Below are 21,653 nucleotides of genomic sequence, written 5' to 3'. Positions count from 1 at the left end.
AGAATAAACAGCAGGGGGGGGGGGAAAGGAAAAAAGGCCAAAGAAACCTGTCCCCAGCACTAACAGCTGTAAAACCCAAGTAACAATTTCTGCCCATTTCCTCAGCTGTAGGCAAAGCAGAGTGTCTGAAGTGCAAACATGCTGGGGAGGAGGACAGGAACTGCTGCTCCACAAGGGAGAGACACAGCGTGTGCTCCTTTGGCTATTAGCTGTGTGGGCTGGAAGGTCTGCACACAACATTTCTTGTTGAGAAGCATCTCTGGGTGGAGTGGTGATACCCAGGGGTAGCACTGGCCACTGTAATAACCAGGGCTTCTTACACCCAGAGCAATTCACATCCCTGCCTCTCCTGGTACAAATGCAAGCAAACAGGCAAATCTCATTATTAGTGAAGAGGCAATATTTGTTCCCCTTATGAATGTTCTGTAGGTCAAAGCTATAATAAACCCTGCTAGGATATCCATCCTAATGGAGCTGTTCCCTTTTCCCTTCCTCTGCTATTTAACCCTTTCCAAAGCAATTGCTGGAGAAGGTGAGACTTTCAGCAGAAGGTACATGAATGGATCAAACTCATTGTGATCTAGAATCCCAGAATCTCAGACTGTTTGGGTTAGAAGGAACCTTAAAGCCCATCTTGTTGCACCCCTGCCATGGCAGGGACACCCCCCACCAGCCCAGGCTGCTCCAAGCCCTGTCCAGCCTGGCCTTGGGCACTGCCAGGGATCCAGGGGCAGCCACAGCTTCTGTGCCAGGGCCTGCCCACCCTCACAGGGAAGAATTTTTGCCTAATATCTGCTCCAGACCTGCCCTCCTTCAGCTTAAAGCCAGTTTTCTCCCTGGGCTATCAGTTCTGTTGGGCCACACTGCCAGAAGTATTTCTTCTTGTGCACCAAAAGAAATTACTTTAAACACTAATGAAAATACTGACCTATGTAAGACTTCCTGAAGAATATTAAGTAGCATTTGAAATGGAAATATCATCCCCCATCCTCTGCCCCCCTCCAGGTCTGGACTTTGCATTCCAGAGGCACTATCTTAAGAATCAAAAATAATCCCTTGGCTGAAGCAGGAGCTCCTTGGGAATGCTCAAAGCCAGCATTATTGATTTCTAATCCATTCCCAGTGCCCCACAGGACAGCTCAGACTATCACCTACAGCTGCAATTATTTTGGGTGTAGGTCCATGCATCCAGGCTGACTTCCACCAGCCACTGCTCCAAGAGGGCTTCCACACAGAGAGGGGGCAAAGCCACTGCAGATTCTCAAGAAAGGCACATTACTGTGTACAATAAATAAGAATTTCACTTAAAAATAGGTTTTTCAGACTACTCTCTCTCCAAAGGCCTATCACAAAGTGGGATATTCAGCAGGATTTCTGACACAAGCCCATTTTTCATTTCCACCAGCACAAAGAGAGCAAAAAATTTGTCTTTTCTGACTGTCTGCTCATTACTATTGGAACAGAAGGCTGGGACAGACATCTACAGCAGCACTTCCACCTCTTGAGGTGATGACTTGTGCTATATTCCAGATAGAAAATGGATCTTCCTGCAGTGGTCCAAAGAAAATTCATCACAGTCATATGACTCATTGCCTTTGCTCTTTAAGTTGTGGTCTTTTCTCTCTGGAGACTCCATCCACCTCATCTCTCACACACACTGATGCCAAAGCCTCTGCTTAGCAGCTCCTATGCCTGATCTCTGGTGCCTGGTTTCCTTTCTCTGGAATCTCCTGGCCATGGAGGATGGCAGATTTTGGTTCTCACACCACTATCCCACTGAAAGGCAGGAGCTGGGAAGACAGCTTGCTTAGAGAGTGCTGGTTTTGCCCTAGAAGACATCTGTAGAAGGGATTCCCTCTGGAATTGCTACTAGCTGGTTTGCTCCCTGCTAGCCTGACCTTTGCTGAAATAGGGTGGGACAGTGATGGAAAAAGCAGAAGGACTGGGAAGCTGCAGTTAAATCCTTCCCACACACTCTCCCAGTGTCCAAGTGCTTTTATAAGTGTTATACACTACTGGCAGCCTCTCCTCTTTAGGATGCAGAGAGCAAGAAAAGCCTCTCTGGGACATGGCTGTGTTCCTGCTGGGTCAGGAGATGGAAATTTCACTCCTGAAAGTGTAAGGAGAACTTCCCTGCTGCCAACACCTCATTTCTTTTCAGAAGATAATTTCCTTTAGTATCTTTGATGCCAGAGCATGGGAATGGGGGGTTACAAAAGCACAGGTGGGCTTTGCCCATACCCCTCACCAGGGCAACCCTGGAGAAAAGCAGGAGGCCCTTTCCTCTCTCATCTTGCCCATGCTCTTGTCCTGCTGGCCTCATGGAGCAGCCAAAGCTTTCCAGCACCACTGGAGGAGAAGAGCTTTTCCTGCTGCTTCATTCTGCCTTCTTTTACTTCTGGAAGTGTTCAGCAATTATGACATGAAGCTGCACAGAGCCAGGAGGTGATAATGGCATGAGGTCTTAGTTCCAGAAGTAACACAGCTCTGTGTTTCTCCTTCTCCCCTTCTACATTTCACCTCACACCATCCAGGGCACTGCATTTCCTCCAAACACAGGACACAAGCAGGGCATCACAAAGTACAGAGAGCAGCAGCCAGCCACAGCAACATGAGATTATTTCCCTTGTTTCAGCATTTTACAGCTGATAATGTTGAAGTGAAGCCTTTCAGTGGGAGCAGCACAGAGGGACTGGGGTCACTCTGGGGGAAGGCATGGGGGCCTTACCTGCATAAGGAGACGCAGAGGTTTTCCATCCTGCTGCTCAAGGACTCTGAACTTCACTCCAGCTGCAAAGACACAAAATAAGGAAAGCAAACCCATGGGGGGATTGTTGGGGTGTCCTGTGCAGGGCCAGGAATTGGACTCAATGATCCCTGTGGTCCTTTCCCACTCAGGATATTCCATGGTTCAATGCCTGGAGCACAGACCATGAATTTGCTGCCCAGTGCTTTTGGCTGAGCACTGATTCCCCAGAAACTGTCTTTAACCTTTCTGGATTTGGGAACATTCCCCATTTTCAACAGGAAGCATGGATTGTCTCTACAATGCTTTAAGCCTAATGACACAGCTCCATTAAAAGTAACTCCTCCCACCTCTAGCTTGAAGACTCAGTCCTAGGGCAAGCACACAGCCTAGAAATCAGCCAGCCAGACCTGAGGATGATAGAGGGACTGGAAAAACCTTCCACTTTTCCTAAACTTCCATCAGAATGGGAACTCCATGTTAGCAGGAGGCAGAGAGCCTGACTTTAATTTGTGCTCATGTGGACAGTGCAAATCTGTCCCTACTTCAGGCTGAGGGAGGGAAGTGGCTGACCTGGAGGCATTAAAACATTTCAAAGCAATCCCTGCCCATTAATCTCAGCATCCACATGTTTTTAAGAGGCTAACCCCATCAAACCTGCCACTTTTCTATTTTCTCTTGGATTTGCCTCATTGCTGATACTGTAAAGATAAATAGGAAAGATTTTGGATTCCAAGGGTGACACAGTGCACACAGATTTAATACAATGTTTCAAAGGTAACAGCTTGGACCAGAGAGGCATTTTTCTTACAAAGATGTCAAATTACTTCACAGAAATAAAATCACCAATCCATCTCTGCAAACCTGTTCCAGCCAAGCATGCCCTATTATTCTCTCCTGCAGGTAAGGAGATGAGACAAGACAGGGACAGATCAAACACTGACAGGAGCACAAACAGAATAACACTGCTCACCATTCTAAGTGCAAGTGCCATTGCTGCAGTATCTCTATGACTCTTGAACACTGAAAAACCAAAATGTTTTCTCTTTTTCCTAAAGCTTTGAATTAATTAAAATCATACAGTTCACTCCTGGGATAGAATGCTTTTCTCTAGCACACAGCTCTGATTTAAACTCTCTCCCCAAATCATAAAACCTTTTTTGTCCAGGACAGGAAGGATTTATCTGCATTTTGCTGGATTATATTGATAGAGGGGCTTCGCCAGTGGCTTGAAATAGATGTTTGAGTACCCTGGGCCTCAACAAGCAAATGTGCTGGATGACCAAAGTGCTCAATGTGATTCACAGAGCTTTGGCTATGAGGAAGTGTCTGAGCCATTCCAGGAACTACTTTTCTGGCAAACTTTGTCAGAGAGAGACAGAAACAAGCAGGCACTGAAGGTTCAGATATGTGGTTGGGCCCTCTGGAGTCTTAGCCCAGGAACAGTAATCCATTATCCCAGCAAATGCTGGTTCTCTAGGTCCTGGCCACACATGTCCCTTCTAAAGCTACAAGCCAACACTTTCTTAATTACATTATTTAATTGCTCAAGAGTCTTAAACGTCTAAGAAAACAGAAGCACAAAAAGGCTATAAATTCATTTTAGAATGATCTGCAGGTGTCTGCAGAGCTCAGGACTCTGAGCAGTCCCCTCCTCACAGGAAGAGCAGGAAGGCTCAGGCTCCTGCAGATCACTCCAGCACAGAAGAACCTTGAACTATTCCCTGACTTCCAGCCAGCTCCAGAGCTCAGGGCTCTGCTTTTCCTGTACAAAGGCATCAGCAATGGCACAGGAGAGGTCAGGACATGAATTCATTTGCTTTGTTTCACATGACAGCACACTCAAGTGAGGGTTCGTACTCCAGCAATTGTGGCAGGTCCTACAGGACTGTGACAAAACCTGTCCCAACAATTCCAGTGTGAATGTTGGGAAAGGGAAGTACAGGAAAAACAAGCTGGCCTGTTCACAATCAAACAATGCTGGTAGTCTGTGTGTGGGCACTCTGAGAGCCCTGAAACCCCTGCTGTTCCTTTCTTCATGCTGTGAATCCACATCCCAACCAAGGTGGCACCCCTTGAGCTGGCACTGGGTGCACAGAACTCTTGCACAGAGGACATCAGCTGTGATCTAGATAGGAAAGGTTTCTGGAAGTCATAAATATTTCACTTTGGATGCACAGAAAGAAAAGAATGCATTTCGTTTCTAATGTGATCATTCACCTACCCCTGGCCTGGCCTTCATCAGTGAAGTATTTTGTCAATTCAGACACTGAATCAAAGAACTTGGAGGCCATGTGCCACAATGAACTCAACCCCCTTTCCACCAGCAAAAACTATCCACTCGTGTTGGTAGAACCATCTTGGTGGTGCCTGTAAAATCAGCTGCCCTAACACCTGCCAGAGGATGTCTTCTCCAAGTTCTGTGTCTGACAAGGGAGGCAGCACCTCAGCAGCAAGCACACCATGTGATGTGTACTCTCTCAAGTCCTTTGAGTTGGATTCAACTGCTCCATCTGTTCCTGTTGCCATGCCACAGGTTTGTGCTGGGGCAGGGACACAGGCTGCAGAAATGCTCAGAGATGCCTCTTCCTCTCACAGGCATCAGGGCCCTGCAGTGCCAGTTAAGGAACACAGCTGAGAAGTCAGTCCCCTGCTCAGGTGGGGGCTTGTTTCCTGCAGCAGAGACCTGGCTGAACAGGAATGAGGAGAAGTAACCTATGGCCTTACATAACCTAAAGGAATTCATGGTGTTAAACCTCTCAGTGGCACCAAGATTTCCTCCTGCCCTACATCCTGCCCATTACTGGGTCAGTTTTCTTCAGCAGCATCTCCTGTTCCCCAAAGACAGCCCTGAAGGGTTTAAGATGTTTCTGCCAGGAAATTCACAGGAACCTGCTGAAGGCTCCCATGGAAAAGCAACAGAGTTGGTAACAGAGCTCAGCTCTACCTTCCCAAAGCTGAGCCTGGCAGTGCTCTAGCAGACAAAGCTGCTGAGGTTGCCTTGAGCTTCCTCTGCCTTTGATGACTGGCCTTGGTTTACTGATGATCAAGCTCTTTCTTCTATGCTGAATTCCTGCTGCATGCTCTTTAAAAGGATGGGAGATAATAATTTAGATGTGCTTGACTGTAACTAGATCAACCATAGCTGTGGAGAGTCAAAGGCATTCCAAAATGAGTCCTTACTCTGGTGCCAGCCCTGGTTTATGGTTATCCAAAGTGAAAAAACAACAACTGGTTTCAGAATGGTGACAGATTAGTCTCAAAAAGGGAATGATTATCTGAACTCTGCCCAGAGCTTTGAAATTCATCCAAACTCCAGGGCTTCAGTCAGTCAAAGTCAGCATAGAACTGAAAGAGCTCCATTGATTTGCAACCACTGCAGATCCAACCCTTTGGAACAGCTGATATTCCAAGTATTTTTGTGATTTGGTTTGTTTCAGAGGCCAAACACCCAAAGTTATGAGCTTGTTTCACAGAATCATGGAATATCCTGAGTGGGAAGGGTCCATTTGGATCACCCAGCCCAGCCCCTGGCCCTGCACAGACACCCCAACAGTCCCACCCTGAGCATCCCTGGCAGCGCTGTCCAAACACTCCTGGAGCTCTGGCAGCCCCGGGGCTGTGCCCATTCCCTGGGGAGCCTGGGCAGTGCCCAGCACCCTCTGGGGGAAGAACCTTTGCTGATCTCCAGCCTAAACCTGCCGTGGCACAGCTCCATGCCATGTTTGACTCACAGAAGTTTTACCTGACCTGGTAGTCTGGAACTGGAATAAAAGATGACCTTGTTTATGTGGTGCTTGTTTGAATGTAATTTTTAGTGGCCAAGAACTTTCTAAAGGTGCTCCTGATTCTGCTTCAGGTTCCGATTTCTTTCCATTGACATCCTCATGCTGCTCCTTGCAGGAACTGGTTCACAGCAGGGACACCTGCACAACTCAAGCCTCGGGTTCTTTCCTACCCCTACTACATCCTCCAGTCAGGAGTGACCCAGTGCACCAAAATCAAGCACATAATGCAAAATGCTTGAAGTGCTGCAGGGGCAGAGCTGAGGGACTCACCTGCGAGCCTGTAGGATCTGCAGAGGCGAAGGATGAGGGAATAAAGAGGCAGGGAGTCAATCAGGTCCACCAGCAAGTGTATGAGGCCCTGCACAATCACCACCAGCAACCGGAGCTACAAAAACCAGTTTAACAGAACATCTCAGGAAACAGGAGATTAAACACTTGTAAATTCCTGCGCTGAGCTTGGATCTAACACTGCTGTGTGCTAAGCTAAGGCCTCCCAAAGTGGTGTGATGTCTGGAAGTGCTGAGCATCCAGACCCTGTGTGAGGGTCCTCACCAGTCTGGGTTTAAGAGGTAACTGGAATGAAGCTCCTACAGCTGGAGAAGCTGTGACCAGCAAGGACATGAGAACTATTCCAGTTTCAACAGCCACAGTTGAAAAGGAAGCCCAAATTCTCCCACTTTGAGTCAATTCCATCACTGTGTACCAGTGAATGTATATTTTCCTCTCTCCAACAGTGCGCTGCAACAGCTCATTTCAGCCTGAAGAAACCCCACGTAGAGTTTAAGCAAGGCAGAAATGAGCTTCCTGCTCTGTGTTTTCTGTCCCTGAATAAAGCACCTCCTTTTGTCACAATGCAGTTATTTTCTGCTGCCAAGCTCATCTGAAAAGAGAGGGCTCAAAAAAGATGCTGAAAGCATGTGATGGCCACTGTCTGTGGAAAATTTGGCTCTGGGCAGACCATGGAGAGGACTGGTCATGTTGGGAGAAGAAAAAAAAATAAAGAAGTTCAAACCTCTGAGGAAAGCTTGGCTGAAAACATTTAATACAGCAAGTTAATTCCCTGAAAAAAAAGTTCTGGATCAGACTAGAGAGGTCATCACCACAGATGTGGACAGAAACATATCAACTTCTGAGAGAAAGAGAAGGGAACAGTTTGTCTTGTGGACAGGATTTGCTGGGAATTTCCTTTGGAAAAATACAAACATGAGCTGATGTGAGAGAATCCTTCCTAAGACAATCACATTTTTATTTTCTTTATGGATGACCATAAATGTCTAGGAAACCATTTTTTACTACTTCAGAAGAGAGTGTTTGACTTATTTCAAGGGTTAAATCTTACCAGGGTAAACACCAAATAATACAGTGCAGTTGTAGGCAGAAGGAACAGCAGGATTGTGAACAGCAAAGTGCCAATAAATAACTAGGGAAAAAGGAAACACAATCATGAGCAGAGCAATGGTAAAATAAAATACATTACAAATAAAAAATAGGAGACTGTGAGGCAATAGAAGTTTGCAGGACTCCTTAATGTGTTTTTATCTTGCCTATGTGAATAATGCTGTTACCTTGGATATTTTCAGTATTTGTCCTCTCACTGGGCCTTCTTCAAAACTCCTTATTATGGGAGTACATTTGGAAAGATAAAAGCTGGATCCTGACAGCACTTCTCCTTTACAGACCACATTCAAGATTTCCCATTTCAGGCCAGCTTCCTTAGGAAACTAGACTTAAGTGATCTTGCAATTTTTCCACTCCATGTCCCCAAAAGTTTTAGAGCCACTGATCAGATTTTACCAGAAAAATGTGGAAAATAACAAAGAAGTGGTAATTTGAATGGGAATTCTGGAAAGAAGTGAGAAGTACTTTTGTTCCTCCTTGTTTAAGCAGTGCAGGTACCTGGGGCAAACCTGACAGAATTATTTGTGATAAACATTCCCAGCAGCAACTGGCTGAGCTTCCAGCCACAGGAATTCTGCTTCTTGCTCAGTGGGAAGGTGGGAGAGAAGCTGGAGTCAGGGAGCAATATTTAGAGGATGCAGGAGAAAAATCCCAAAGGAAGGAGGTGTTATTAGCTTCACTGCCCACAGAAAAAGTTATTTTTATTCTGGGCCAGCGTAGGTTGGCGTAGGTCTAAATAATTCCAAGTGGGAGAATTCAGATTTATACCAAACAGGGACCTGACTCTGCTATTTCCAGTCACCACTTCCAGATCAGAGAGGCCACAGGAGCACAGGGCACTGCAACCTCTGCAAAAAGAGACCACGGCTGCGGGATATCATGAAAGAAAACAACCCAGCAGCCACAGCACAGAGGTGGATCAGCATCACTGCTTTAGGGATGTAACCAGGAATAGATCACAACCCAATCCATTCTCCTCACAGCAGTTGTTTCTCCCTTCTCCTGTCACTCCATTGCAGTTGTTTAAACCTCCAAAAGTCTTTTAAGGTCTGCTTTGAATGTCTCTTCCTATCCGGCCCGCGACACAATTCCCACTGGTCTCCAGAGCAGCAGGATGAAGCCTCAAGTGCCAAACCAATTCTCCTCAAAGTACACAGGGAGGAGATGATGCAAACCTGGCACGGAGGCTTTTAATCACCAAAGAAACAGAAAACCAGCTCTCAGCTGTGGTACAAGAAGTTCAAGGTTATCTGTTGTAATAGAAAGAGGCACTGACCCTGCAAGTTTCCAAATATTATTGTATTATTTCAGTGATGTTTGCAGCTGCTGGCCTGCAGCAGTTCAGGCTCTGTTGGACTTTTGCATGGCATTTCAGAAATTAAAAAGAGCTTACAGCACTTCACAAAGAACTGCCTCTGCCTGAGCGAGAGTGTGTGGGCCAGGCTCCAGCACAACGTGAATGAAACAGGGCCTTTTAATAGAAACGCTGCCACGGCTGTTACTGTGGCAACACTGCTGGGCACCACATTTCCAACTGCCTCCAGCCCTCCCCCACTCCCACTCCAGGCTCGGAGCTCCGGCATCTGCAGCACCCAGCACAGCTCAGCCCGCAGGGTGCCTGACATGTGCTCAGGGCAGGGAGGGGATGGGATGGGATGGGATGGGATGGGATGGTGGGATGGGATGGGATGGGATGGGATGGGATGGGATGGGATGGGATGGGATGGTGGGATGGGATGGGATGGGATGGGATGGGATGGGATGGGATGGGATGGTGGGATGGGATGGGATGCTGGAGAGCAGGGATAGAGTGCAGGGTAGGGAAGGGGTGCAAGAAAGAAGTGCAGGGCAGGGAAGAGGCACTGCAGGGAAGGGGAGGGGTGCAGGGAATCAAAGTGGTGTAGGGAAGGGAAGAACTGCTGCAGGTAAGGAAGGGGTGTTGGAGGGCAGGGAAGGAGTCCATGGCAATGAAGGGGGGCTGCAGGGAGTCAAGGAGTGCTGTAAGGCAGCAGAAGAGCTGTGGGCTCAGAGTGTTGGGGTATGTCCGTGTTCTGGGCACCACAAAGGCTCCTGTGTCTATCCCAGACAGAGCAGGAGGGAGGGCATCACCAAGGGCAGTGCCAGGGGTGTCCCCAGGGCTGTGGCACTACCTGGTCCAGGTCATAGGAGCAGGAATCCACTCGCTGCCGCAGCACGTTCCACTTCTTGCCCCGGAACAGGCGCCACAGGGAGGACAGGCCGTAGATCTTCAGGCAGTAGAGCCTGAGCAAAGAGAAGACTCTGCAGCACAGCTGGCAGCTCCCAGCTCCAGCACCACCCAGCTGTCACCAGCACAGCCCCACACCCACTCACCCACCTGCAGAGTCAGGGGTGGCAAAAGAAATATACTGGGAATGATGCAGATAAATCCTCATGGCTCAGCCAACCCTGTCTGGGCTGCTCCCTGGCACGGGGCTGCTGCAGCCAGCTCTGGGCCACTGTAAGGCAATGGCCAGGCCATGCCCTGGAGCTGCAGCAACCACCAGCCTCATGGCAACACTTTCCCTGCAGCAAAAGGGTGCTGAGGCCCTGGCACAGGGTGCCCAGAGAAGCTGTGGCTGCCCCTGGATCCCCAGAAGTGGCCAAGACCAGGATGGATGGGACTTGGAGCAAGCTGGGCTAGTGGAAGGTGTCCCTGCCACAGCAGAAGATGAGCTTTAATGCCCCTTCCAACCCAAACCACTCCATGATTCTATGAGAAGAACCAGCAATCCTATTTCCCCAAGGTCACCTGTGTCTCCCCAGTTCAGATCTGTCCCTTCCCCTGCCTTCAGACCCTTCCAGACACGGCTGGCCAAGGTGTTACCCCCACACCTGAGTCAATGCAATGCAATTGTGCCTCTGCAGCAGAGATACAAGGGAGAGGAGTGGAGCCCCTGAAGCTTCCCTAGTAGCCCACAGCTCTAAAAATCCTTAAGAGTGGGAGGAGACCAGTGAAATGCCTGGTGGCCCCTACTGCATCCTTTCTTAGGCTTTCAGAACTTAGGGCTATGAGACTTGGAGCTACTTCCCTCACAGAAAAATGACAACAGTGAGGGAAACTTGGGGTGACAAGGGGTGGGAAACAGACATTGCTTTATGGAATAACAGCAAGGAAGAAAGAGCCCTTGGGATGGAGAGGAGGCACAAAGTGCCCTGGGCAGCAGTGCCAACACACAGGGACATAAAGAAAGGGTACGTGGCCAATGTGTGGAGCAGAACAGAGTCTGAGAAAGCCCGAGCTACAAAAGCCAGGCTGGCAAACCAGGCTAGCTAAGGTGTGGAGGCTGCTCAGATTTCACAGCAGCAATGTGAAAGCAGAGGCAAGGAGTCTCATCCAAGAGAAGAATCTGGTTTGAGGAACACCAACTGCTTCAAGGAATTGGCAGGGTGCCTCCAGACTGGCAGGCACAGCTTGGTGCACTAATCCCTAGGCAGGAGGGAGCCCAGGACAACTCCTCCAGGTTCTGGCACACACCTGCCCATGGCTCTGACTAAGGCCACGCTCTCCCTGCACCCCCTGACATGACACCCAGCGGGTGTTGCTGCAGTGGCACCTGCCCCACCTGCCCTGCTGCCTGCACACACATGCCTGCCCTCGTTTCACTCTGTGGTTTGCTCCACAAGGGGATCTCAGGCTTCACCAGCACCTGAACCAGCAAATTCTTCCTCCTGCCAGCTGCAGGAATTCAAGGGGCTGTGCTGGCTGTGGGTGAGTGCTGACTCTTCCTGGCTCTCCATGGGGACAGCACACAGCTGTACACTCTGTACTTCTGACAAACACAAGACAGGTAGGCTGGCTCCCTGCAGCTCCTGGGAAGAGCAATCAGCTGACAAAAGGCTTTTCCTACTTCCTACTACCACTCTGCACAACCAGGATGAGTAAGGCCATTCCTCCCAGACCAACACAGAAATTCCAGTAATTAGAGGTGTTGGGAAGAGACCTCCCACTCCTGACATTACTGATTCTGGGTGTAAAACCTATGCTCACAACAGACCTGGCTCATAAATCAGGTCTCAATATTTCCAACCATTCCCTAAACTACCCATATCTAAAGATTTACTATTTCTTGTGCTGTTTCCTATGTAAAGTCTGTGGAGGGATGATGGCCATTCTGTACTTTATAAGGCAAAAGGTCCTTTATCTCTTCTGTCCCATCTCCGTGGCAAGCACATCTTGTGGCCTGTGGGACTCCTTGGTGCAGCACAAGTAAGAGGAGAGCAGGAACAGAGCATAGTGATAGGCACCTCTTGCACAGGAAGCCCAATATGCCCTAGATGTGCCCCAAAGTCCCTTGCACTCCCCCTACTCATTCAGAACCTCTGCCCAGCTCTCAGGCCACGGGACCCTCCAGACAATGACCCCAGGATAGTGTCACAGACCCCCTGTAACCCCAAACCTGCCACCTGTGCTCCACAGTGCAGGCAAGGACCTCTGAAGCAGGGCAGAGACAGGGATTTTGGGGCTTCTCCTAAACTGCAGGGGTTCCCCTCTCTTCCTCCTCTTCTCCAGTTCCCCTCCAAATCTCTAGCAGGGTGCAATGGAGGAGAGTACTATGAGCTGGATCAAAGGGATGGGGTGAGCTGCTTTCTTGTCCTCTGCCTGTCATGTAGTTTCATTTTGCCAGGTCACTACCACAACAGATAAATATCTAAATGGAGGAGAAATGAAACATGGCTTGCTTGCATTACTGTGCCCATCACTTCTACAGGCTTAAAAGACTTCAAGAAATTACTGTGGGTTAAAGAGTGAATTCTGGAGAACTACACCAGGACTGAATGCTTCAGCACAGCCTGAGGGGTTTCCAAACAAAGCCCAGAGAGGGAAGGGGACTCACCTGGCCCCGTAGACATAGAAGCAGTAGATGTGGAAGGTCAGGAGCGCGATGATGTCGGAGAGGATGCAGAGAGCCACGGTCAGGCCCAGGCAGGCCGACAGCCCCACGTACCACAGGATCATCTCAATGAACGGGGACAGCAGGTGGATGTAGCCTGGTGGACATGGCAGAGGGTCAGTGTTTGACTGGGTCATCTCCCTCTTGACCCTCTCAAAAGGCTGATTCCCCTCACCCTAGAACACTGCTCCAGAAATCAGAGCCATGACAACATGGAAGTGGAGCTGGAAAACTCCTTTAGATGCCATCTTCTCTTTAGGAGGGCCAACAAAAACTCTCCTTCTGCCCAAGTTTCTGCCCCAAGGTGGTGCAACACTGGGAGGAGGGGGAGGAGTGTGCACAGCTTGAACACAGCAGTCACCTTTCTCCACATGGGATTTCATGGAATTAGCATGGCATGGTTTGGGTTGCAGAGCACCTTAAAGATAATTTAGTGCCACTCCCCGGCCATGGGCAGGGACACCTTCCAGCAGACCAGGTTGTTTCAATCCTTACCCAATCTGGCCTTGAACACTTCCAGGGATGTAACATTTGATTTCCTACATTTGTGTCCCGGTTCTTAAGTACATTTTTAACTGCACACATCAACCTTTACTGTAACCATTCCTGTTTGTCTGCTCTTCCCACAAAAGCCACCTCATATGGCTTTTGTAAAATAAAGCAGTATGGACAAACAGTCTCTTTCATCACCAAAGTGGAGCAAAGTCACAGAAACAAGACCATACTTGACTGGTGAGCAAAGCAAATCAGCAAAATAACTATGGAGTTCATGTCCATCATGCCTGTACTCCTCCAGCAAGGATAACAAGAGTGTTTTATTTCAAGGAAGAAACTGAAATAATAAAATTGCACTAAGCTGAAGTTGGTGATAGCGCAGGGCTGGCATTTGCATCTTTGCACATTTCTCATCCCTATCCCAAGAGCTGCCTCTCACATGGCAAAGACCACAAAACCCTACAAAAGACCTCACAGCAATGCCTTCCCTTGGACACTCACCACCAGTGACACCAAGGAACTAAGCCCCAGCAGCATCCACACTTCTTGCAGAGCATCAATACCAGCACTTTATTCAATATGCATGAATTCCTTGTGTGGGAATCCAACTTTGGCTTCAGTTCCCACAGCAGGAAGACTCCCAGACAAGTCTGTACTTGCAGAAGTGCATTTTGATTCATTACTCACCTCTAGGCAAACATTAAACACTCAGAGGAAAGAGATGAAAAGGGAGGCTGGAAAGTTAAACAGTTTCACTTACTGATCCAAAGATGGATGTGATAAAGGAAGAAGCGGCCCAAGACTTGATCCAAGGCTCGGTTCATTTTCAGTCCAGCTGGGGCTCCCATCAGCCACTGGAGCAGGTCCTGCAGCTCTTCAGCCACGTGCTGCAAACACAAGGAAGCCAAGCCATGGAGAGAAAAGGCTGCAATCACACTGGACAGGGCCGGTGCACTGCAACTGCTGCCCCCTCAAGTATTCTACCACTACCTTCAAACCAATGGGAAAAAATCCAAACAACTGCTTTACAGACAGCCACCTAAATCAAAAATGCACTTTTATTAACTCCTTACTGAATCAAACACAACAGCTGAGAGGAACCTGAATTATTTCAGTGGTCTCTGTGCTGGGACCATGGAACTATGTCACCTCTGGCCACCTCTGGAAGGCTTGCACAGTGGCATTTCTTGGGGTAATGAGGGTTCTAGAAATAGATGGCAAATGCTGGTGCACAAATCCACTTCTGAGGACAGTCAGGTGAAAAGTCAGAGCTGAGTTTGGGGAAGGCTGTTAGGATTTTAAAAGGCGGGAAGATGGCACTGCACTAATGGGCAAAAGAGTTAATTTTTATAAACAATCTGTGTTTGTTTAGAGCAGGATAGAAAACACAGTTACATAAATGTATTTCATGCACACATTCCCTTGATACTTTGTAGTGTACTAGACAATGTCCCTGATCATCCCTATCATTGTCTGCAGACTTCATGGGTACTCATGGCATCCCAGCAACAAAGCAGCCTTGGAATCACTGAGGAAAAACACTAATGGAGGTCCTCCCCACATCACTGAATCAGAAAATCATTATGGTTGGAAAAGCCCTCTAACATCAAGTCCTATGGACCTAATACTGCCAGGTGCACCACTAACTTACATCCCTAAGTGCACACCCACATGGCTTTTTGGGCACTTCCAGTGACTCCACCACTGTCCTGGGCAGCCTGTGACAGTGCCTGACCACCCTCTTCATAAAGGAATTTTCCCAATATCCAATTTAAACCTCCTCTGATGCAACTTGAAGCTGTTTCCTCTTGTCCTGTCCCTTGTTCCCTGCCCTCTCATGTCAGGGAGTTATGCAGAGCCAGAAGGTCCCCCCTGAGCCTCCTTTTCTCCAGCCTGAGCCCCTTCCCAGCTCCCTCAGCCTCTCCTCGTGCTTCAGCCCCTTCCCCAGGTCCGTTCCCTTCCCTGGACCTGCTCCAGGCCCATGTATGTGCTGCCACTTCACTGCTGCAGAAAAAACCAAACCCCAGCTCTGGGCTTGTTCTTCCCTACCTCAAATGTGTGCTCCAGACTCTTCACTGAGGGCTGTTATTCACTTTTTCTGGTGATTTCAGCCCAGGCTGGTGTTATTTATTGGTTTTATCTCTCCACTCCACTACTCCACACTCCCCTTGCACTTGGGTGATTTTTCTCCTCAGAACTTCACACCTGCCCTGCTCCCCTGAGCTGAAACCATTGCTGAGCACCAGTTACCAAGCTGTGAGCTGAGGGAGCTGATAACCTTCAGCAAACAGGTGGGGAAAATATTTGGAAGAAGTGACCTCTTACACTGTCCTACATGGACAGAGAGGAAAAGCCCTCTTTCTCCAAAAATCCCACTTACAGCCCACACAAATGAAGGGCACTGAAAACTGCCCATGTGCAGAACCACCAAGCCACACTCCCTAAAGCTGATGCACTGTAGCCTACTTTCCTTATCATTCACATGTATAACTTCCCTATGGAAAAAGTATTTCCAATGAATGGTTCCATTTTCTTTATTAACCAACAGATGCTGGCAAAATGAGTTTGTAAACATTTACTTTTAATGCAGTGGCAAAATTAATGGCTCCATTTTCAACTTCTCCAAAAGGCTTGTCTTTCTATTCCCTTCCTTTTCCATCTCTCACTGCAAGTCAGGACTGATTGGATCCCATGGAGCTCACCTCTGTGGCTGAGAAGCGTTTGCTGCTTTATAAATAGACTGGTTTTAATATTTAAAGTGTTGGATTGGTAACTTAGAAAAAGCATTTGGGGATTTTAATGAAATATTTAAATGCTTGAAAGCAGTCCTTCAGCAAGGCTGAGTTTTAGCAGGGAGTATTTCTGGAGGCTGCCAGTCCCAGAGGTGCTGCTAAACCCTGACAGGGGCACGTAGCCCTGGGAAGGTGCCCTACATTGCTGTTATTTAGCTGGGTAAAACAAGAGTCCTGGAGCATAACCTTGCAGGTTGTTTTCCAGACAGATATTTTAGGACTGATCAATAGCAAGTAGAATGAGGAAAGGTGACGGTGAGTCCGATTCTCCTCCTGCAGTCATGAATACTGAATGTGGGCATATTAATAAATCAGGTACAGTGGTTTGGAAGTGTTTCATAACAGGGTACTGGGACATGACCAAACTGGGGAGAGACTGGTGCTAACGAGGGTTAGATGAGCTCACTGTGAAATATTCTCCTTCCTGTCATGCTCTTCTTCCTAGTCTCCATGTGCAGAGGTAAAGGCTGATGTGACATGGCTGGAGAAGGACGCACAGGGCACTGTGATGCTCCAGGGAGTGCAGCTGGGGGTCAGGAGCACCAGGAGGGGCTGAGGGAGCTGGGAAGGGGCTCAGGCTGGAGAAAAGGAGGCTCAGGGGGGACCTTGTGGCTCTGCACAGCTCCTGACAGGAGGGGACAGCCGGGGGGGCTCAGGCTCTGCTCCCAGGGAACAGGGACAGGACAAGGGGAACAGCCTCAAGTTGCACTAGCAGAAGTTTACATGGGATATTGAGAAAATTTCTTCACTGACAGGGTGGTCAGGCACTGACAGAGCTGCCTGGGGCAGTGGTGGAGTCCCCATCCCTGGGGGCCCTTGTGGCCAGGGGTTAGTGGTGAACACAGGGGTGCTGGGCTGATGGTTGGACTTGGTGATCCTGAAGGTCATTTCCAGCTTTACAGGTTCCATCTGGTGCAAGTCAGAGCATGCAGAGGCAATGCTGTCCCTGTCAGACACACCTGCCCTGTGTCTGTTGCAGGTGGTTGGGGCTCTAAGATAGACTATTTTATAAATTAACATCTAAAAATATTTTTCAGGAAGCGTTCTCTCTGCTTGCTTTGTTTATGGATCAGTGGAACAAGACTGACTAGGAGCATACATCCAATTATCTCCAAGCCCCAGTAAAGCTTTTGCAGGCACAATCTATGATAAATATGTAACTGTTTCAAACAGATTGCAATTTAGGAAAAAGAGACATCAGCAAGGATAAAAGAGATAAAGGGAAAAAAAAAAGGAGATGGTTTATGAGCAGTTCTGTTTAAAACCAGTGCAAAGCTTTGAGTCAGGTATTTCTGAAAGAAGGCTGTCATGTGGAAGGCAAAAGCAAGGACAACCATTGGGAAGCCTGGTGGGATCAAGAGAAGGAGGAAGGTAGGAGTTGTGAGGGCACCTACAGAGAGAAGATTATTCAAGTTTTCCATTTTTGGATTTGAAAGCCTGCTTCAAAAATCAGTCTTTCCTAACAGCTCCTTGCCAGTTACTCCCTGGGTGTCTCTGAATCACATCTGCCTCACTGAGTGACAAAAGCAGCTTGTTATTACAGCCAGCACAGTACAGCTCACCATGCTGGAAAAGTGGGAGCTGCACTCAGTGATGTCTTGTGCAGCATCAACAATTGCCACCCAAGTGCTGATTTGAGATCCATTTTATCAGAGGATAACAAGGGATGGCCAGGGAACACAGCTTGAACTCCTGGCAGCAGGCTGAGCTTGTTGACTTGACCCTGGCAGTGCTGAGAGTCAAAATCACCCACCTGCACTGCTTCCTTCCAGAGAAACGTTGGTTGGAAAAAACCCAAGCACTGTATCCAGAGCCCACACAGCTGGGATTTTCTCAATGTTAAAATCAATCAATCAAACCAGTAAGGTTATGTGTTATATAAGGGTAGTCTGTCAATATTAAAATCAATAAGGTTAAAGTGAGGTTATGTATATAGCCTTATTATACATAACAATCTTATTATAATAGCAACATAGAATATCCTGAGTGGGAAGGGACCCACAGGGATCATCCAGCCCAGCTCCTGGCCCAGCACAGACACCCCAACAATCCCACCCTGGGCATCCCTGGCAGTGTTGTGCAAACACTCCAGGAGCTCTGGCAGTCTTGGGGCTGTGCCCATTCCCTGGGGAGCCTGGGCAGTGCCAGCACCCTCTGGGCTAATGAGATACCCAATGTTGTATTTACCAACAGACACAGAGGTGTAGGGTCAATGCTATCAGCATATCTGGGCACAGCTCAAAGCAGAAGAGTGCTAGGGAAGGAACAGGAGCTCTCTGCACACAGGGAATGCTGAGTTACTGAACTTGGCAACACACAAGCACTTGAGAAAGCCCAGTGATGGGAATAATGCAGACCAGATGGACACTCAGCAGCAGAGAGGAAACCTACTGCTGAATGGCTGAGGGGAGATTTTGCTGTCATACTGGAAAAGAAGTGGTGCTGGCTTGCACACCACATGCTGAAGTCATTGGTATATTTTGGGATCACTCAGATCTGCATTTTTTAAGGCCTGCATATAATGCATATAAATCAATGCCCAGCAAAGGGAGTAAAAAGACTCCAAACGATTTTATGTCCACAATCTCATATGCCTGAAAGAAGAAACTAAGGCTGGAAAAAAGAAGAGTTGTGAATGGCCTGAACTGATAAGCCAGGAAAAACAGGGAAGAAAGGCATTGACTGGCTATCAGTCCCCCAAGACATGGAGGAGTCAGCACCTCCAGGAATGAAAGCAAACAGCTCCTGGTGATAGCCAGGTACCAGAGTCCACACACAGAGGAGGAGACTTGCTGAAGATAGCTGTCACTATGATGCAAAAGTTGAGCGACAGATGAGCTAAATTACTGAAAGAGGAACAAACAAGCAACCCTCACAAGAAAACCTGTCCAGGACAGGTGCTGGGGTTGGACACACCTTGAGCACGGAGAGTGTCCATCTGCCAAAGACACTGGGCAGATGGAATCCCTCCCAGAACCACCTGTGCAACCAGGAATGCAGCCAAAGCCACTTCCCTGCAGACTTGTTAAGAAATCAGATTTCTTAGAGCTGGGCGCTTCCAGTAATCCCAAAGGGAAAGCTCTAGAGAACTTAAATTTCTCCAGCTGAAATATCTGTAAGGGAAAAGATGTAGGAATAAGGCTTGGAAGAATATTTGCAGTGTATAGCTCAAACACAAGACCAAGTGTCCTGCAACAAATGTGGTTCTCCTTACCCACCACCACTGCTGAGTAGTGCTGTAGTAGCCTACAGCACACATGCTGTCCTTAAAAGTTTGACTATGAAAGATAAGAAAACCAGCAATAGTCCTGATCCACAGCTATGCTGGACAATCCATACATGCTTTCTGCAAGTCCAGCATGTACAAGAATGATCAGAGACCTTGCAATAATTAAGAAGCTCAACGTGGACCAAAAAGATCGTTGTCAAGGGAAATGTGAGGTCTTCCCAGGAAATGCAGCATAAGCAGGAAAAAGAAACCACTGCTGGAATTTTCTGATCAAAATCAAATTCTTCTCAACCAAGAAGCTGCAAAAAGAGCAGAGAGAAGACATTCTCCAGCTGCTAGAAAGAAACCAATGGAAAGAGCCATGAAGAAATGAAAGAAAAGTGGGCAGAGAAAGGATTAGGCTGTGCAGCTGCATGGCAGGGCTCAAAATTGGCTGCACATGTAATCCCAAGACACAGAAGCTCTTAAAAGAGAGCTGACCTCAGATTAGTGGTCTGGTCTCCAGCCTCTGAAGTATATTATATGTTCCTTACTGCCACTAAACAGATATACTGGAGCTCTGCATCTAAAATGAACCACCAGAAGAGCAGGACGGTGTGGGTCATACTCGCTATCCATGAATTTCTGCTGATGTTGAGGGATTTCAGTGGGCAAGAGGAGTTACGTTTAAGAAAATCACAACACACAGTAGGTTTTCCTAGTTTGGCCATATCCCAGAGCTCTTAGGCAGGATTTCAGGTGTTTGTACCCTGACCAGCAAAGCCTTTGGACTTCCCCATGAAACTCCTTCCACAAGCACAGCTGCACTGCTTATCATATTTGACTTTCCAGTAGTTTATCAGACTCAACCCAGGTTACAGCTCTTTTTTCACCACAAACAACCCATATAGCAACAACTTGAGGACACTTTCTGTCGACTCCAGAAAAAAATAAAATAAAATAAAAGCACTATGGCTCCATAATCACCCAACCTGCAGCTGCAGAGCTCTGTCCAAGCCATAATTGTTCCTTTAGAAGCTTGAGGAGCCCTCCCATAAACATCTAATTAGTATTCACAGCACATGCAAAGCAGAGCTGAGTTTCTTTCGAGCAGCCCCAACAGGCCTGATTTGAAGATTTCACTGTTCTTGAGGAGACCTAATTTGCATGACTTCAGACAGGTCTCTCTGAAAGCTTGTGTGAGAGGCATTGCCTCCTTAACAACCACCCCAGAGCAGGTGAAAGGGGATCAGATTTGGCCAGACTTACGTCAGCCACAGGGATGAGGGTGTCAGCAAGGTGACCAATGCGGTTCTTCCTGTACAGCCACGACATCAGCAGTATCCCCAGGGCCACATCAATCAGCAGAGACACAAAGATGTTGGCTTTCCTGCAGGCAGGGGAGAGAGAAACAGAGTTAAAGGAAGGACAGTGTTTAATGTTTCAATGACAGTTGTTGGCTTCACTTATGTAGCACCTTTAATGTCCCAGGGACACCAGGACAACTCACTGAAGAGGAACAATTTTGGAATCTTTTCACTACCACTGGTGTGCTGCTCCTGTAGGCAAGCACAGGAGAGGTTTGTTCAGCCTGGAGAAGGGAAGACTGAGGGGAGACCTCCCAGCTGTTTACAGCTCTCTCCTGAGGAGCAGCTCCAATCTGTGACCAGGGACAGGACCCAAAGGAACGGCTGGAGCTGTGCCAGGGGAGGTTTAGGTTGGATATCAGGGAAAGGTTCTTCCTCCACAGGGTGCTGGGCACTGCCCAGGCTCCCCAGGGAATGGGCATGGCCCTAAGGCTGCCAGAGCTCCAGGAGTGCTTGGACAACACTCTCAGGGATGCCCAGGGTGGGATTGTTGGGGTGTCTGTGCAGGGCCAGGAGCTGGGCTGGATAATCCCTGTGGGTCCCTTCCCACTCAGGATATTCTGTGATTCCATGATTCTAAACTCAGAGCCACTCAGAGCCTGCCACATCACAAAACCCTTCTTAGTAGGGAGCAAAGAGGGGATTGAAGCTACAAAGAGGAATGTTAGACAGAAAGGTATATACACACTCAGGGGGGATTTACCAATTACCAGTACCAAGGGCAGCAGCACTTGGCCCATCCACACTGAGATCTGATGGCTTTCCCAGACAAGGCAATAAATAGTGGTTTTGGGTTCATACACAAACCCAGAAGGGCTGCTGGGCTGCCCCTTCCTCACCAGAGTTCCTGAATGGAATTCCATGACGTGAGTTATTCAGGAATCAGACAGAACAATCACAGTTACTTTTGGCCTTCAAATCTGTTAATCTATTTTAAGTGTTCCCT

At 48.1% G+C, this 21,653-nt stretch overlaps 1 protein-coding gene across 4 annotated transcripts in view; it reads right to left on the bottom strand.

The window, feature by feature from the left end:
* PIGQ (phosphatidylinositol glycan anchor biosynthesis class Q) overlaps positions 1 to 21,653 on the bottom strand; it is a 34,275-nt gene that overhangs the window by 2,405 nt on the left and 10,217 nt on the right. For 3 of the 4 annotated variants that reach the window (XM_071444560.1, XM_071444559.1, XM_071444558.1), the window contains exons 4-10: positions 20,610 to 20,730; positions 14,101 to 14,227; positions 12,789 to 12,942; positions 10,083 to 10,194; positions 7,874 to 7,954; positions 6,805 to 6,919; positions 2,729 to 2,790 (exon numbers count right to left, since the gene is read on the bottom strand). In XM_071444560.1, coding sequence (XP_071300661.1) covers positions 2,729 to 2,790; positions 6,805 to 6,919; positions 7,874 to 7,954; positions 10,083 to 10,194; positions 12,789 to 12,942; positions 14,101 to 14,227; positions 20,610 to 20,730 — 772 coding nt within the window. The remainder of the gene's footprint in view (positions 1 to 2,728; positions 2,791 to 6,804; positions 6,920 to 7,873; positions 7,955 to 10,082; positions 10,195 to 12,788; positions 12,943 to 14,100; positions 14,228 to 20,609; positions 20,731 to 21,653) is intronic. The other variant, XM_071444557.1, reaches the window with a different exon arrangement.

This window comes from Agelaius tricolor, unplaced genomic scaffold (assembly GCF_023055355.1).
Source record: "Agelaius tricolor isolate 1412-34295 unplaced genomic scaffold, bAgeTri1.0.p SCAF_19, whole genome shotgun sequence".
NCBI lineage: Eukaryota > Metazoa > Chordata > Aves > Passeriformes > Icteridae > Agelaius > Agelaius tricolor.
Note: the sequence above shows the minus strand (reverse complement) of the source record. Positions and strands in the feature narration are given on the sequence as shown.